Source organism: Chrysemys picta, chromosome 19 (genome assembly GCF_011386835.1).
Source record: "Chrysemys picta bellii isolate R12L10 chromosome 19, ASM1138683v2, whole genome shotgun sequence".
NCBI classification, from domain to species: domain Eukaryota; kingdom Metazoa; phylum Chordata; order Testudines; family Emydidae; genus Chrysemys; species Chrysemys picta.
This window is the reverse complement of record NC_088809.1, coordinates 13,205,921-13,222,753: the sequence shown is the minus strand read 5'-3', so window position 1 is coordinate 13,222,753 and position 16,833 is coordinate 13,205,921. Positions and strand designations below refer to the sequence as shown.

The following is a 16,833-nucleotide window of genomic DNA, read 5'->3' as shown; positions in this document are numbered from 1 at the left end:
GGTGGGGAGTCAGTGAAGAACCCAGATGATGTCACTCCCTTGTTTTATATAGCTTTTGCATATGGCAGGAACCCTTTGTTTCACAGCTTGGTTCGCACGCCAGTCAGTGGAAAAATACTAATATCTCAAGGTGGAGTCCAGCACCAAGTGACATGGTCACATGTCCCTGTAAAGTCACAGCAGCCATCCCCCACAGGCTGTTTGGAGCGTTCACAGGAAGGCTCACCAGGTGGGAGATAAGCATCTCCTAAGGCCTATTATTTCTTCCTAATGGCTCATTAACCTGAATGGGCCCTTCCCAGCCAGCCATCTAGACTGAGAGCATTTTCCTAGTAGGCGTTGCCCAGGAATAGCTACATGTGAAATAGATATAAGTCAATACTCATAACTTCGGATACAAAAAGTATACATGCATACAAATAGGATAATCATATTCAGCAAACCATAACCTTTCCAATGACACCTCACATGCCTTATCTTGCATAAAATACATCATAGTTATAATTATATCATACTACTATCGCTATGAAGAATATGGGACGGAATGTCACACTCCCCGCTACTGAATTCTGCACAATACCACTTGTCTTCCCAAAACTGAACATTTGCTCACATACTCAGAAAAAGAACTTGGAAGACTGTGTAACAGCAACACCTATATGCACCACAGACATGTGCTTTAACCTGACCTTTGAATGCAAAAAGAAATGTAATTTCTAACTCATTTAAATTTCACTCCGAGGCAGATTTTGCTAATAGCCCTGGGCCAAATTCATGGTGTCATCCCACTAACTTCAGTGAATTTGGCCCACTCATCCTACAATGTAATAGCATTACAAATGGCAAATGATCACAAAGCACTTTACATACTACTGAGACGATTCGCCTTTTGATCGGCACTACTCTACTGCGGACCTTGCACCTGTTCCACTTCTAGACTCCCTCTGACATCAATAGCGCTGAGTGGAGAATTCATATGTATACACATATATACACACAGAAATTGCTTCTCCCACTGACCCTGTGCCACCTTTGAAGTGAAATGAGGCAAGCGGTTAACCCACTGCCCCACAACACTGTTCCACCACTGGGCTAGTCCAGATGACAAATACCTTAACCCAGGCATGCACAGTAAAACCTGTTATAACCAAACAAAGTTCTGGGTTCTAGTCCCAACTCTGCCTCTCCTGTGCTGTGTGACTAGGCAAGGTGCTCAAACTCTCTGTGTCCCTCTCTGTGAAATGAGGACGAGGATACTTGCCTGGCAAACAGGTCTGCTCTTCTGTTTGGATGATTAATGTTTGTCAAGTACTTGAAATTGTCACATGGAGAGAGCCATATACCCACCCAGTGATATATTAACCATAGGGATTACTTGCACCTCTTTGGTACTCAGGGGCATGCAGAAGCAAACTTTGAATTCAAAGTTTCAATTTTAATACCCTTTGATGTTTCAAAAGCCAGCCAAGGCCAGGAAAAGCTTCTTACCGGCTGGGTTTCTGCCCCACCATCTGTCTGACAGTTGGATGCAGCAGCAATCCGACACAAGCCGACAACTGCTGCCCAGAGTCCTGGCTGCCAGCTCATCTTGCTCAAGAGGACTTCTAGGATGGAACCTGAGTGGTCAGACACCACACCAAGCCAGCTACCAACCAGCTGCTTCCTTGCCTGGGCCTTCCAGAACAGTCTGTCCAGTTTCCCCTGGCTCCCAAATCTCTTCCCCAATATTCCCTGCTTCCCCATCCCAGCTCTGACTCTAATATCACCCCTCCACCACCGCTACTCTGTTCCTGCTTTGCTCTTCCAACTAATCTGCCCCCAAGAATCTTGGCCACTCCACCACAGAGAATCCTGCTTCCCTCTCACACGTGATTCTCCACTTCCCCCACTATTCTTTCTTCCCTGGCTTTAAAACTCCCTCAGCCACTACATTGCAGATCCCCGCTCACTTCCTATCTTACCTGACACCAATTTTCCACCCCTCTCCTCTTCCCCCTTTCTGAATGTTTTGCAAATAATCTGACAAAATTACCAGGAAGGAGTGTGTTTCAGTGGCTGCGCAGGACAGGAGCTGGGTGCCCTGTGTGGGTTGCACTGTATATTACTGTGCATTCACTCAGTGAAAAAAGACAATACAGAGATGTTCCCAGCGTCCTATCTCTGGCCATTTGCATCTATTCTCATTTCATTTTGGGATGAGCTACCGTATGTTTTTCTATTTCCCCTTCTTTGCCTTCAATGACATGACCTGGCTAGGTAAACTTGGATACAGAACTTTTACAACAGCTGGTCTCATGCTTCCCACAGCCTTGTAATTGCAGTGAGAATGGAAAGGTGGGTCAGAACCGTATCAAGATGCAACGCAGCCTATTAGTTTTACTCTTCTGAGCATAGCATACTTAGCTTCTCTCCTCTGGATCTATGCCTTGCTAAGTGACTCGTAGCTCTCCTAGTCATGAGACATGAGTCACAGCCTTGCCCCCTCAGGAAGACAAATGTACTTTATCATGTGTGGGGAGAGTACTGGGGGGGGACGGGGACATAATCAAAACATGTCATTACAGACTTCTGGACAGCAATTGCCTGCAATGGCTTCTAACCAATAACACAGCAGGTTTGAAGATGCTTTATGATACCACATAACAGATGCCCCGAAAGTCAAACTCAAGCCATTAACATTAACCTTGACATTTTATCTTATTTTTCTAAATAAAAAAAAAAAAGGTCTATAAAAAGGATCACATGTGGAAGATACAGGCAAAGCTTTCCCTGGATTTCTGGAGATTCCCCATCTCCTTCAGTCATGGGATAAATGCAAAGCAGAGGTTCGCTCAATGCCATTCATTTAGACCCATTTCAGCAAAGGACTTAAGCCTTTCCACTAAAAACACATGTTAAAGTTAAGCACTTTGCCGAAAAGGGGCTTTCCTCAGAATACTCTCTCTGGGAAATCTTCTACCACCCAGATGGGGATATAAATATTATTCTGCCCTTCTTAGAAACATTGCTCCCATGTGGTAAACTGAGGCACATAGCCATTAATGACTTTCACAAAGTCTCAGTGCAGAACTAGAACCCAGAAGTCCTGGCTCCCAGTCTGTTGCTCTGTAGCTGCCAGATCTCATTATTAATCTAGTCTTTAGACTGGCTTTATGAAATGCACTTAAACGTTGTGGAGAACAGATGTTTAATCGTAGGCGTCGCTACGTTTGGCAGGGTGACTCTTCTGGACTTGAGGAAGTTGACTTAGGTTTTGCTACAACTTGATTAAATCTGACATGCTGAAAAACACAGTGAGGTACCTCATGATGGCTAAAACATTGACCACTGTAACTCTAAGGGGCACCTGACAACAGACAACCCAGCAAACAGACTGAGACAGAGCTGGTTCTCAGCGTTCGCATCGTTTGCTTTTTCAAGTATTAATTATTTAAAATAATGCTAATTGAAGGGGAAACAGGCAAAGTGCGCTGGCTAATTGATACACTACAGTGCATGCTATTCTGAGCAGGAACCCTGCTAGAACAGAAGTACTGCAGAGGTGCCCTTGACTGGATAAAGCTAACTGAACAGAAGTCATTTCCCCATGCAACATGAAATATGCATCCTAACCACTGCTGAGCCTGTAGAACCTTTTTCCGCATTTTATAAATTCATGCAAGCTCATTCTGCCCCAGAATCATGCAACATTAAGGTCCCGTTTGCTCCACTTTAGCTCTGGCTTCGATTCATCAGGGCACTCTAGTAACATTCATCCTCCTTTTGCCTCTTTGTTAAATGCATCTTGTCTGAACCTCCTGAGTCCACTCTGCAGCAGCCCCAGGACTTTGGTTGAGATATGAAAGCCCTAAGCGATGAGATAGAGGACAGTTGATCTGAGAACCGATACGGCATAGAACAGAAAATAGAACAGGCTATTTGACTAAGCACTTACATAGTATATTGGGGGCCTGCGTCTTCTCGGACACACTTCATGGGCGTGACACGAGTCTAGCATTGTTGACATCAGTGGAGTTATTCCCAATTTAAACTGGCATAAGTGAGAGGAGAATCCCCCCTAAATTAATGAATCCTGAATGAGATGAGTATTAATGCAGATTTATTCAGCCACAAATGGGGAAGGCGAGGCACAGAGAGGCTAAGAGACTTGTCCTAGGCAACTTAGCAACACAATGGCCCCTGTTTCTAAGATACCAAGTGCAAATGGGAATCTTCAGTCAGCTGGTCTGAATACACAGTTCTGCATTCTTCCTGCTGCTCCCACCAGGGCTGCCGTTCCTCCTCCATTGAACCTGCAGCTCAGGAAGGAGACAGCCTCTCGTGCAAGTAGTTGGCTTCAATGGGGCTATCTTGGCAGGAACAGAGCCAGCAGCCCACCAAGAGTGGTCAGAGAGGGATAAAGAAGGATCAAAGAGGAAAGTTTTTAAAAGATCAACGGTAGGGTGAATTCTGTAAGAAGGGAAAAAAAATCTCCTTTGGGATATTCAGAGGCTGTTCCCTCTAACCATCTCCGGGTGCATTCGATCTGAAATCTGTTTCCCTGCAGCACTCCCCACCCCAGGCCCTATCAGCCCAGGGAGCAAACACCAGAAGCAGAATCAAACCCCACAGTCTCCTGGGTGGCAAGGAGAGGCGATTCAACCAACAGCAACCAGTATTGACCACTAATGAATTTACGCAGCGTCTGAAAGGTCCAGGAGGGATGCTAGAAAATGTTCATCTTCATCTGAGCCTCTGGATGTAGGCACCTGATGCTGACTAAACACATGGGCCCCAATCCTCCATTCTCTTGCTTCTGTGCCTGGGAGAGGAACAGCAGGAGGGAGGCACAGAAGCAAGAGAATGGAGGATTGGGGCCCATGTGTTTAGTCAGCATCAGGTGCCTACATCCAGAGGCTCAGATGAAGGTGAACATTTTCTAGCATCCCTCCTGGACCTTTCAGACGCTGCGTAAATTCATTAGTGGGCAATACTGGTTGCTGTTGGTTAAAACGCCTCTCCTTGCCACCCAGGAGACTGTGGGGTTTGATTCTGCTTAAAGCCACCTTTGATTGCCTCTTCAGGGGTCTGCCTGGGAAGCAAAGAATAGCCACAGAACAGGGCACTCTCCCTATCCCCCCTTTTGTGAGCTCCACAGCTTCTGAGAGGCTGTCTGTGCGGAGGGTGTTCTCCAGACTGCTGCAAAGGGGCTTTGCTGTTAACTAAGGATCAGGCCCACTGAGTATTTAGAGCAACATGCACTGAGAATCATGCTCCCTGCAGAACAGCTGTGAGGTGAACCATGGATTTAGGACAAGGACCTGGACGGATTCTGGAAAACAAATGGTCTAGATTAGAAATATGCATTAAAAATGTCCATATTAAAGTGGTATCAATGTGTCATTGGCCGATTTGAGGGACTTTTAAGCATGTTTAGAGCTTGATCTGAGTTTGCCAGGCAGCAGCTCTGCACACAGGTCCTTGGCTCATGCAGAGAGCGAGTTATAATACTGCTCCAAAGAAAGGCAGACTTAAAAATGAACTGGGTTTATTTACAAAAATTCAGAGGACTATTCGCCCACAATTCAGATCACATGAGGGATAACGTAACGACGATGCGTTTCCAGTAGGAGACACGCACACCTGTCTCCATGCTACGAGGCAAGAGATTAAATAAACAAAGTAATGAGGAGTGAGGTAAAAGTGGCTTCGTGCAAACGGCGGGGCTTTTCTAAAAAAGGTCTTGTACACAGAGAGTTAACAATGTCCACCCTGTATTGGTTCCTTCCTTGCTATCTCCAGTAGACTGGCCCCCTTTCGTACACCATCCTCGTTCAGATTCATTGCGGAGGATAACTAACCCCAGTGACACTCAGAGGACTTGCCCACTGACCAGCCAATACCAATAGCTACGGTGATGTAGCTAGAGCTCAAACGTAACTTCTTTAATTGTCTTCCAGATGGTGTCCCTAGCAATTGTCATCTGTTGGCAGCTGATCATCAGTTTATTAATTCTCTCTGTCAGAGCTCTCCCCTCAGAGACGGCCGCGATGTGTTACACTGGATTTTTCCTTTATAATAGACTGCTGGGGCAGTAAGCCAAGGTGACTGAACTTTACAGTAAAGGATTCTGGCATCTGGGAAAAGGAGCAAGCACTTCCCCCTTTAACGCAAGGCATCTGCGACCCCTTTCCCCAGCACATACACAAACGCTATGAGCTTCCCCCCAATACTTTAGCAACCTGCTACATTGGGCAAATATAGAACCGCCAGCCAGGGCCCAGGCAGTAAAGCATCTGGGAATGGAAACCTGAGCTGCTTTGGGCCGCGCCACAATTTCCATGCTGTAGCTTTTTACCACCTGCCTGCTGAGGGTCCTTAGTGCCTCAAATAGCACAGCACTGGCCTTCTAGCCACAGCATTCCCTGAGACATCACAGCATCCACAACTTAGAAGATAGCAACAGAGGGTCCTGTGGCACCTTTGAGACTAACAGAAGTACTGGGAGCATAAGCTTTCGTGGGTAAGAACCTCACTTCTTCTTGCATCTGAAGAAGTGAGGTTCTTACCCACGAAAGCTTATGCTCCCAGTACTTCTGTTAGTCTCAAAGGTGCCACAGGACCCTCTGTTGCTTTTTACAGATTCAGACTAACACGGCTACCCCTCTGAAACTTAGAAGATATGAGCTTGGCTCCCTACCGAGCCCAACTTCCTTCTAACCCCAAGAGTCACTCTTGCGCCATACCGGCTTCGTGTATCCGAGTGATTGCCGGTGCCTGTTAGGGGTTGGGACCTGTTACTCCTGTTAACAAAAGTTCCTGTAGCTCAAGTGCTAGATGCCTGTGTTTCTGGAACTGAATTACAGTCCCTGTGAGTGTGTGTGTGTGAGAGAGAGATTTGTCTAGTAATTGTGTCTGTCTGTCTGCAGCACCTGGATTTCATTACAGCTCTGTGCAAAGTGGGTGTAAGATGCTATCAGATCAGAACAGTAGATTTTACCACTTACTTTCCCACTTTCTAAATGGTTACACAAGGTGCGGCTCAATGGAGAATTAGGCCCGATGTCTTTGAGCCATTATATAAACATCAAAGCAAACCCAAACAACACTGGAATCTATAGACTCCATATTAATTTTATAGAAGATAAAATAGATTGGGATAATTATACATGCAGAGCACTGCTGTGTCCTCCCTTTGTCTGATTTAAATGAACACTCTCTAACCTAAGCCCACAGTAAATAAAAACACAGGCCAGAATGGGTAGCCACAATCTCTCTGTGTGCATGTATGTTCTTCCTGTGGGTATTCGTTCTATGGGCTTTTTTCAGGAGCAAATGTGCATCTCATAATAAAATAATCCATATTATACAGAAGTTATCATTACCGTGCTGGTATTTATGATTTTTAAATGGAAACTGTTTCAAACCTGAAGCAACTGGGCACTGAAGAAATGCACACTGTAATTAAAATATATTTATATTTGGGAAACTGGAAAAGCCCCACAGGCATCAGAGATACCCAAGGTCCAGCCAGGGGAGTATCTGCATCATGACACTGTGGCTTTATATCCACAAAGATGAAACAGCATTTAAACACAATTTAAAACGTAAATTACTCCATTTTCAGCCCAGATCATTCATGACGGGGAATCCATGGATAAACCTCTCTTTTACAAGCATTCCGAGCGTTATACAATTTCATCCACGTAATTAACAGGCTGCTCCCAGAACGCTCACTGAAATACGGGCTTTTGAGAAACCTCTGCTGCTATCGCCCTCAATGCTGTGCACCACAGCTGCTAATCAGAGCACGAGCCTTTAATGCAACATAAGCCTGGCTAGCATTTCAGCGTAGTTCCTTCTGGGTCATGCTCAGCCATTTCAGAAGAGGTCCTTGAACCCCCAAATGCACCTTATCTTTCCCTTTTATCCCTCTCCTCCTCTGGGTGGTTTTTTTCATGGCCAAAAAGCTAAGAAAGGCAGACTCACTCCGTGTTGCTCCATGTGTCAACCAAGCATCTAACAGGACATAGCCCCTTTGGATTTTCCTCCCTCTGAGTGCTGGTGCATTTCTTCTCCAAAGTACTTAAGTTTCACGCTCTCCGGGGATACTAAAGCGGCTCACGCTGCAACAATAAGTCTCATCTGCAAATATACTGTGCAATCAGCTTGATTTTAAGACTAGCAAGAATCTAACTGCTCCTCGAGCCACCAGAACTCAGCAGGGTGAACAAAATAGCCACAAATCCAAAGGAGCCACAGAACAGGCACATTCTAAAAGACTCATTTTCAGGGAGGAACTTCTGGGACTAATATTGTGGTTCCCCATCTCCGAGCGGCAACAGCCTTTTTATCAAGTCCTCTTGGTAGCCAATAGCAAATCAGGTCCCAATGCAGCAAAATGCTTAAGCAGTTCAATGGGACTTGAGTGCCTGTTTATGTGCTTTGCTGAATAGGGATGGGATTATGGTTAAGATCATGCTTCAGAGCTTTGCAGAATCAGTGCCTTAGTGCTTTGCAGGGCATAGAATATATCTGAAATGCATTAAAAACTGACCTTCTTGAGGCTACCCATTATCCAGTCAGCAATCATGACCTCTGCCTTCATTTTAACAGCCATGGACAAAATTTGTAGACATGCGTGTCTAAAGTTTAGGTGCCTTAGTTTGAGAATTGGGGTCCACAATTTTTGTTCTTGCTTCCCAAAAGAGCCTATTTAGTGGTATAATCCATCATCCTAATGCCTTATTGTCCTGCTGCAACTATTGCCTCAATATATCCTCATCCAATTTTTCATTGCCTGGATTATTGGCATATGGCAGCCAACATCTAATTTTGAAGTCCATATGGACATCATTTAACCAGGCCCTTTCATTTTTGCATGAGCTGTTTTCCAATTATACTCTAAAGCCACTCACTGTTGTATCTCATGCAGCAGCCCAGCATACAAGTGACCTGGTTAAAATCGCTTCTGCAGGTATTGCTCCCACTCCATAACGGCAGAGAGTTGGCAATGAAACAGGTGGAAGCCTGGTAATGGAGGTGCTGTAGTGCATGCAGACATGTGAGCATGTTTGTCTTCAACTCAAACAAAATAATCCTTGAGGAAGAGCTCTGATTCAGGGAAAGTCCTAGAGCACTTCATTTGAAGGCCACTTGAACAAAGCTTGTCTAGACTGGGGACTTTCCCCAGTTACAGCCTTTTCAATAGCTCCACTGCTGCAGGCCTAGCTTGGACAGGCAAAGCCATGATTTGTACTGATGGAGCTTCCCTCAGCTTCACTACGCTAAAGCTTGCACCACTTCAGCCAGGCTGTTGTCTATAATCAGGGCACATCCCCTGCCCACAGAAGGTCTTACAGGCACAGCTAAGGTTTTATGGCGGAGGCCATATGATCTAAATCTGTGGATGAAATACCTTATTACTTCAAGATGCTTTAGATACATCAGGGAGTAAATCTCAGGGAGGGTAAAGAGCTATTTAAGCTGAAGGACAATGTCGGCACAAGAACAAATGGGTATAAAATGGGGATGAATAAACTGAGGCTGAAAATCAGAAAAAGGTTTCCAGCCAACAGACGGGTGAGGCTCTGGAGCAGCCTCCCAATGGGAGCAGTGTGGGCAAGAAACCTAACTGATTTCAAGATGGAGCTTGATAAATGTATGAGAGGGATTCTGTGGGGCAGTTGCCAGTGATAGCAGGGGACTGGACTTGATGACCCAGCAGGTCCTGTCCAATCATATGTTCCTGTATTTTATAGTGACATGGAGGGTCCAGGTCCAATGCCGATTGACTGTACTGTGACTTGGGCCAGGCTCCGAGTCATCGTGACATCTTTCCTCCCTAATGGCTGCTCTTCTGGTTCTGTGTGTGAGTGAGTGAGTGAGTGAGTGAGTGAGTGAGTGAGTGAGTGAGTGAGCGTGTATAACAGAGAGAGAGAGATGTGTGTGTGTGTGAGTGTGTATGAGAGAGAGAGAGAGAGAGAGAGAGAGAGAGAGAGGTGTGCGTGAGATACACCCACACATACACAGACTTTTACAAAGTTTACCTAAAATGCATAGATTTTCCCTTCAGGTGATATTTGTCAGACTCTTACAATGGGAACATTTTGCCTTCTAACGATACCCTTTAGATAGTGCCTGTGTGGGTGGATGACTCAAACTTGCAATGATGATTCCATCCCCTGATTTTTTATTAAAATGTATATATATAATCTTAGCAATTTGTAATGTTAAGGCAGCAGCTGATTCTAAAAGGAAATATGTGCAAATAGTGCTAAAATTCTGAAATGAATCAACAATAGCCAGGAAATTCATAGATAAAGCAGTTGCTCTAGCCCTAATTTATGCTCTCATGCCTAGCTATTGCTGACTATACGGCAAATAACGTTCACCAGAGGCCAGCTCCTACTTTATAATCCCCAAGAGACAGGTTGTGGATGGCAGGTCAGTTTCAACTTTGTCATTTACTTTGTGTTACAAATTTTGGCAACAGAGAATCAAAAGAGTAACGAACTATTGCTTCAGCTTATTTTCTTTGCTGCCACCGTAGTATTTACAGCAGAACGGGAAAAAGAGGATGCATTTAAAATAGACAGATGGCTGACAAAAGACTGAGAAGTTCTCATGGGAAGAGAATGACTAGCCAGAAAAGAGGTGGAAGAATTGCTTGGGCACGTGAACAGACTACTCGAAGATGTGCTTATTCACCCTACAACCCAGAATCTCTGCACACATTTACCCCTTATTAAAAATGTGTGTAACCTTGAACAATTTAAATTGTCTGATGTTCATACCATACAGCACTGTATGACCCTGTGGACCCCATAACAACAATGCAAGTATGAATTAATTACATTACCCCTCAACAAAAATAACATTCTAATCTATTTGGTTTTACTTAGGCTCTTACACTGCACTTATCACCGTAGTAACTGATCACTTGCACTTTTAAAAATCCATTTCAGAAGTGAATGAGATTGAGCCAAACACTCTAGATGCTACCATGATGCCAGAGAAGCCTAACAGATCAGATGGTTATCTGGGCCTCAGTCTTGCAAGAAGTCCCACCCAAAATTCCCATTAACTTTTGTGCAAGAAGGTTTAATCCTTTAAGGATTTAGCATATTGTGGCTGGTATTTTGAAGGCACCGGAGGAGGTTTAGGCACCCAAATCCCATTGAAAGTCAATGGGAGTTCAGTCCCTAACTCCCATAGGCTCCTTTTGAAAATCCCAGCCTGTATTATTAATTTCAAATTTGTTACTATGTTACAAAGATTGTGATGCGGCCGTTAGTACATCAGTATAACTCCCATATGCCCTCACCAACGCCCAAAGCTAAAACGTCTTAACTGCTATCTAGACTGTAAACTCTTTGGGGAAGAAATGGTCTTTTTGTTCTAAGTTTGTATAGTACCTAGCACAGTGGGATCCTGGTCTCTGGCTGGGGCTGTTAGGTGCTACAATAACACGAATAAATAATAAAATAATACTTACTGCTGGTAAAAAATAACAAATGGCCAAAAGAGATCCCGTCCTTTTTTTTTAAAATGACTAAGCTAGATTTTAGTACACAGTGCACAGGAAAGCATTTCTACCTACGAAATCCTTCTACGCTGATATGGCTTAAGAGGAACTGAATTAATTTAGCACCAATTTTGTGTGTAAGGAAAAAAAATGCTCCCAGGTTGAGATCTTTTCTGCTAAGCTAAAAACTGGGACATATCTTCATGGCAAAGTTACAAAGCCTTTGAAAATAAGTGTTTGTAAAGCAAAATGCTGCCAAAAATTTATAAGTAAATTCTAATGAGAAGTCTGTGTCTAACAGCCAAAGAAGAAACGGGTGATTAGCAAAAGAGCTCAGATGCCTGTATTTTGAAGAATGAGTGGGATATCCTTTGTGAACAGAGATGAATGAAATAAGCTGCTCTCCAGTGCAACGGCACAATTACAATAAGGCACAAACCACATTGAGCTGACATGGGATTAACATTCACAGCGACTGCCACTGGTTTTATAAACCGGCTACCCAAGACTTACTCATGACATTTCACATTAATTATGAGTAATGACACTCAGTGATTCATATTCAGACTGACTCTGTTTAGGCCAGGCACCTTCACTCCCTGGGCTGAATTTTGTGATGACCAATAGCCTGTGAAATCAGAATGCAGTCGACAACATGCATGAATTTTACCTGACTGGGGGGTGGCCAAATTGCAAAGTAGGATAGGGGTGGTTAAGGGGGCCTAAATCTCTGGTCTGTCACTGTTCTGTGCAGGGCTGGTCTCCCTGTGCTATGTTAGAGCAGCTTGAAGGCCAACTGCAAACAGCCTGAGAGGAGTGAAAATACGACTGAGAATCAGCACATCTCAGCAGTATTCTGGCCACTCTCCCTTCCTCCAGCCAGGCCCCCTTTTCCCTGCAGTGCTAGCGGCAGGGAGGGTGAATGGCACAAAAGTCCTTCTGCCACTACAGGATCACTGTTGTCTCCCCTTCCCTAGCTCTCTGGGCCAGTTAAATCAGCTTCACTGCCAGATTACTCCAGTTCAGTAACACAAAGAGGCCACGCTGCACTGACAGAGAGCTTGCCTTCGTGTCTGACACGGATATGTAAACACTTCAGAGCAGAGACCTGGCTTTTCTGTTTGGTTGCTTGCTGCTAAATGCAAATCTTCTAAATAAATAAGTTGCAATTCCTTCCTCAGTCACTAGGAGGTAAGGGGTCTGTGAGCTATAGAGGAAGTTAAAATGGGAACACCCTGGTTAGTGTGTAGCAGCGAAGTCTTCCAGAGCGGCATTTAAGCAAGACTTAATCCACTGCCATCTTGTCTGCATTGTGCTAACCTATTTGATCATCAACTATGAGAGCATCTAAACTTTACCTAACCACATTGTTCTCCCTTATTGCAGCCCACAATGGGCAAGCCAGCTCAGCGATATTATCAACCAAACCCAAACTCTCATCCAAACTTCCACAGCACCTTACAGGGAACACAGAGTGTGGCTATAAAATCTGCACACTTCCCTTAAGTGATATACCTTAAGTGACATTTTTAGTTAAACTGTGTTTGAAGTGTTTTATACTAGGTACTGGATATTTCTTACCTTTAATAAGTAGAGTAAATTCCCACTGGGGGAAAAAAATCATTTTAATAGATATATTTGGAGAACGTACTTTTTTTCTTCTTAGCTTAAATTAACGTTCAGCTTGCAAAATTGACTTACAGAGAGTAGAGATAAAATAGACCTGTCAAGCTTGTGAGATCTGATTTATCCTCAGAACATATAAAACTTGGCTTGCTTGCATGTTGCCCCACCAATACGTGTAAACCCTGTTCTAGAGGGACGGTTTCTATCTAGCTCTATTTCCATGCTCGTTGAATCATTAAGCTCTCTGCAGAGTTTGTACAAAAGGTCCACTGGGAAGTAGACCACGAGCTTCAACGTCTTCCACGTTGCTCACAGAACAGCCATCTAACAGTAAGCACTTGTGATTAGAAATTATCTGGGCAAAACCAGAGGAATCAGACCCCAGGTCCATCTAGCCCAATGTCTTGTCTCTGACAGTGACCAATACCAGATGCTGCAGAAGAAAGTGCAAGAAACTCCACAGTAGGAAGTTATGGGATAATCCACCCACAAGGAAAGTTTCTTTCTAACTGTCGTCAATTAAAGTCTGGCTTATGCCCTCAATCATTGACCTGGAGAAGTCAATTGCAAAGCACTTTTCCAGCCCCAGAGCCACATTCAGCTTCCACATATCTATCTAGATAAATAGATGCAGCTAGACAGAAAACTTCTTGCTTAATGGCCATATAGCAAATGTGATGATACATCTAGGAACACAGATCCTGGCCCTGCGTAAAGAACAAGGCATCTTCCTGTGCAAAGAACAAGGCATCTTTATCCAAAATGTTAGTCTAACTTTCTCCTGCAAAATTTGGCCCATTCAGAACATGCTTGTTTTTTTAAAAGCTCTTGCCTTATTTGAAGGTGAAAGGACAGAGACTGAAGCTAAAAGCAGACCTGAGATCTGAATATAACTTCAGAGTATGGCCTTCCCCTCATTTTAGATCTGGTGAGCTGTGCCACTTAAAACAAACGTTTTATTCTCTACTTCACACTCAAAATGGCGTTCAAGTTATTTTAAGATTACGCAACTAATAAAATGAATGCAGGCTCACTGACTGCCTTTCCCTACTGTCTAATTACCCCCTCCCCACCTCAAACAAGGCTCCTTACCATCCAATTCCTCCACAGAGATATTGGCTAGCTGTTCACTGTCACTGCCAGCAGAGAGCGATCGATTCAGGTAGTTCCCCTTGTATAACAAGCCAGCCGTTACATGGTGGAATGGCATCTTCTCCCTGCACACGAAAAACAAGAAGAATCATTATAATACTTTTTCTTTTCTTTCTTTTCAGAGAGCAATCAGCTGCCTTTGAAAGAGCAGTAGGATTAAAACCTTCTGCATCTCAGAATGATGAATGCTCAGAGAAGCCAAGTTCATGACTGATGGATTGCAGGCTTAATTTTGTCGTTACACCAGAAACTAAACAAATAACAGTGTCTCCTTCATTAAGGGGGAGAGTTAGCATAGGCAGAATGCCGATGTCCTAGCCAAATAATAATCCTTTGCATTTACCTAGCAATGTTCAACCTGGAGAATTTAATAGAGTGCAAAATCACAAGGCGTCAGAGCTGAGATGTTCAAAGCTGCATAAGGGATCTGAACGCCCAATTCCCATTAATTTAAACTGAACATCCAAATCCCTTAGGCAGCTTTCAGCATCTCAGCCAGGAAATGTTAGTACTAGTGCTGAGTACCAATCCTAAGTGCGATTACATCCATGCCACAGTTTAAAGAATCTAACTGCAGTGTTCTTGCTGAAGGAAGGAATTTCACCTTCAAGCAGGGACTGGAGATGAACATTTTCATCCCAGTATATGAATGTTGCAGAAAAGTATTACTAGGAAAGCATCCCAGGAGATTGCAATGGAAACTTCTTTGCAATTCACCTACAGCATAAGCAGTGCCCACCATAACCTAGGGTACGTTTCATCAAAGGACAGCCATTTCCCCAGTCAAAAATGGCAGTTACATGGCAATAATATACAATGATTTAGGATGGACAGGAAAGGAGCAAGTTCGCTGTAACCAACTGAAACTATGTTTGAAACTGAAATGTTTGTAGGCCAGACCCACAGCTGGTGTAAATCAGACTCCATCTCAGCCGTAGCGCATTTTATAGTGTAAAGGATCCACCTTCAGCGGATATAACAGCAGAGTCAATGGAGCCATGTTGATTTATACCAGCCAAGGCTCTGGCACAATGTTTTTACACAAACTGGAATTTGGCCAGGACACAGGCCAAAATACCTCGGGCCAGATCCTCAGCTGGTGTAATTTGATGTAGCTACATTGACTGTGCTGATTTATAGCAGCTGAGGAACTGGTCCCTTGAATGTTCTCGATAAAAACATATTATAGGGTCTCTCCTTTGCATCTCATTCAAAGGACATCACCTCTACATTCATGCTGAAGCACTGCCTCTGAGAGACAAGTGCCACTATTGAATCATGTCCTCAACTTCTGGCCACACTTGGATAATAATTACAGGGGTGATTTGGCTCTTACAACCACCATATGTTCTTAATATAGTCAATAAAACAGACGCATATATATACACACACATACACTCAATATATATAGAAACACATGCACATCTTAATCCTGTAATGAATGACTTTCTACCTCACTGAGTTTATGAAAGCTTAAATAGCCTTAAAGAGCAAACCAACCTGATACACGGGTAACACAGAATGAGAAAAAGTTTGTTTCCCTGTCATTGCTTTGTACATACATAGCAGTTCTCTTGCTGTAATTATGCAAACAAATCCTAATCCTTTTAAAAATATATTTACTTTGGAACTAGTTTCTTCAGCAGCACATTAAAAACATAAATAGGTTTTCTTTTTCATTAAGCATAGATAATTTCCCAGCACTTACCAATTAAAGTATTTCACTCAGATACATCAGTCTGTGTTGCCAAGGCACTAACTTTATATACACAGCAAAAGGAGAACAGTGAACACCATTTCAGTGCCAGTTTGGATATTTAAATGCTGACCAGTCAGACAGCAGTTCCAACAAGCTGTGCATTCATGTTGGCTGTCATGTCACACAATGAAATATTTAAACGTAAATTGATCTGCATGTTTCCTCCATAATCATACTTCCAATATAAAAGCAACTACACTGACTTTTGAAATCCCATTTAATTAGAGAGGGGCTTAAACCAAATCCCTAAACCTGAGCAGTCACATATTTGGGGCTAGTTTGATATCTAAAATCCAGATCTCAACTCCTCACACAGGGTCAGACGTTTAAACATGCACAAATCAGGCAGCTGAGGGCACACAACAGGCCAGAACGGTGTCCAGGGTTATCCGATTTGTGTGCACAGTTGCAATAATTCACACGCAAATAAGGAATGGATTTCTGCATGTAGCTGCATACCTAGCCATTTTAAAAATCAGACCTGCGAATCCTTGTCTTTATAATGATTTTTAAAATACCAGAGTTAATCATCCCCTGAACTTTGGGGTGTTTGAAATCTACATCCAACTGCTAGCAGAGTGAAGCTTGAGGTATCCTGCCACCAGAATGGAATCCCTCTAGAGAGAGATGAAGCAGAACATCTGGATTGCAATACCTGGATTGTGGGGGAGCCATACAAAAAAGGGGAAATATTCTGAACCAAGCAAAGTTTTTATGGGAGAGTGGGTAAATATCAACCCATCTGGTAATCAGTGATGTGCTCTACTATAGACAGTTGGTTTATAGACAG

General features: G+C 43.5%; 1 protein-coding gene across 3 annotated transcripts in view; it reads right to left on the bottom strand.

Moving 5' to 3' along the window:
• CALN1 (calneuron 1) overlaps positions 1–16,833 on the bottom strand; it is a 279,008-nt gene that overhangs the window by 144,497 nt on the left and 117,678 nt on the right. For 2 of the 3 annotated variants that reach the window (XM_065572755.1, XM_065572754.1), the window contains exon 3: positions 14,225–14,345. In XM_065572755.1, coding sequence (XP_065428827.1) covers positions 14,225–14,345 — 121 coding nt within the window. Of the gene's footprint in view, positions 1–14,224; positions 14,350–16,833 lie in introns of all 3 variants that reach the window. The other variant, XM_005283447.5, reaches the window with a different exon arrangement.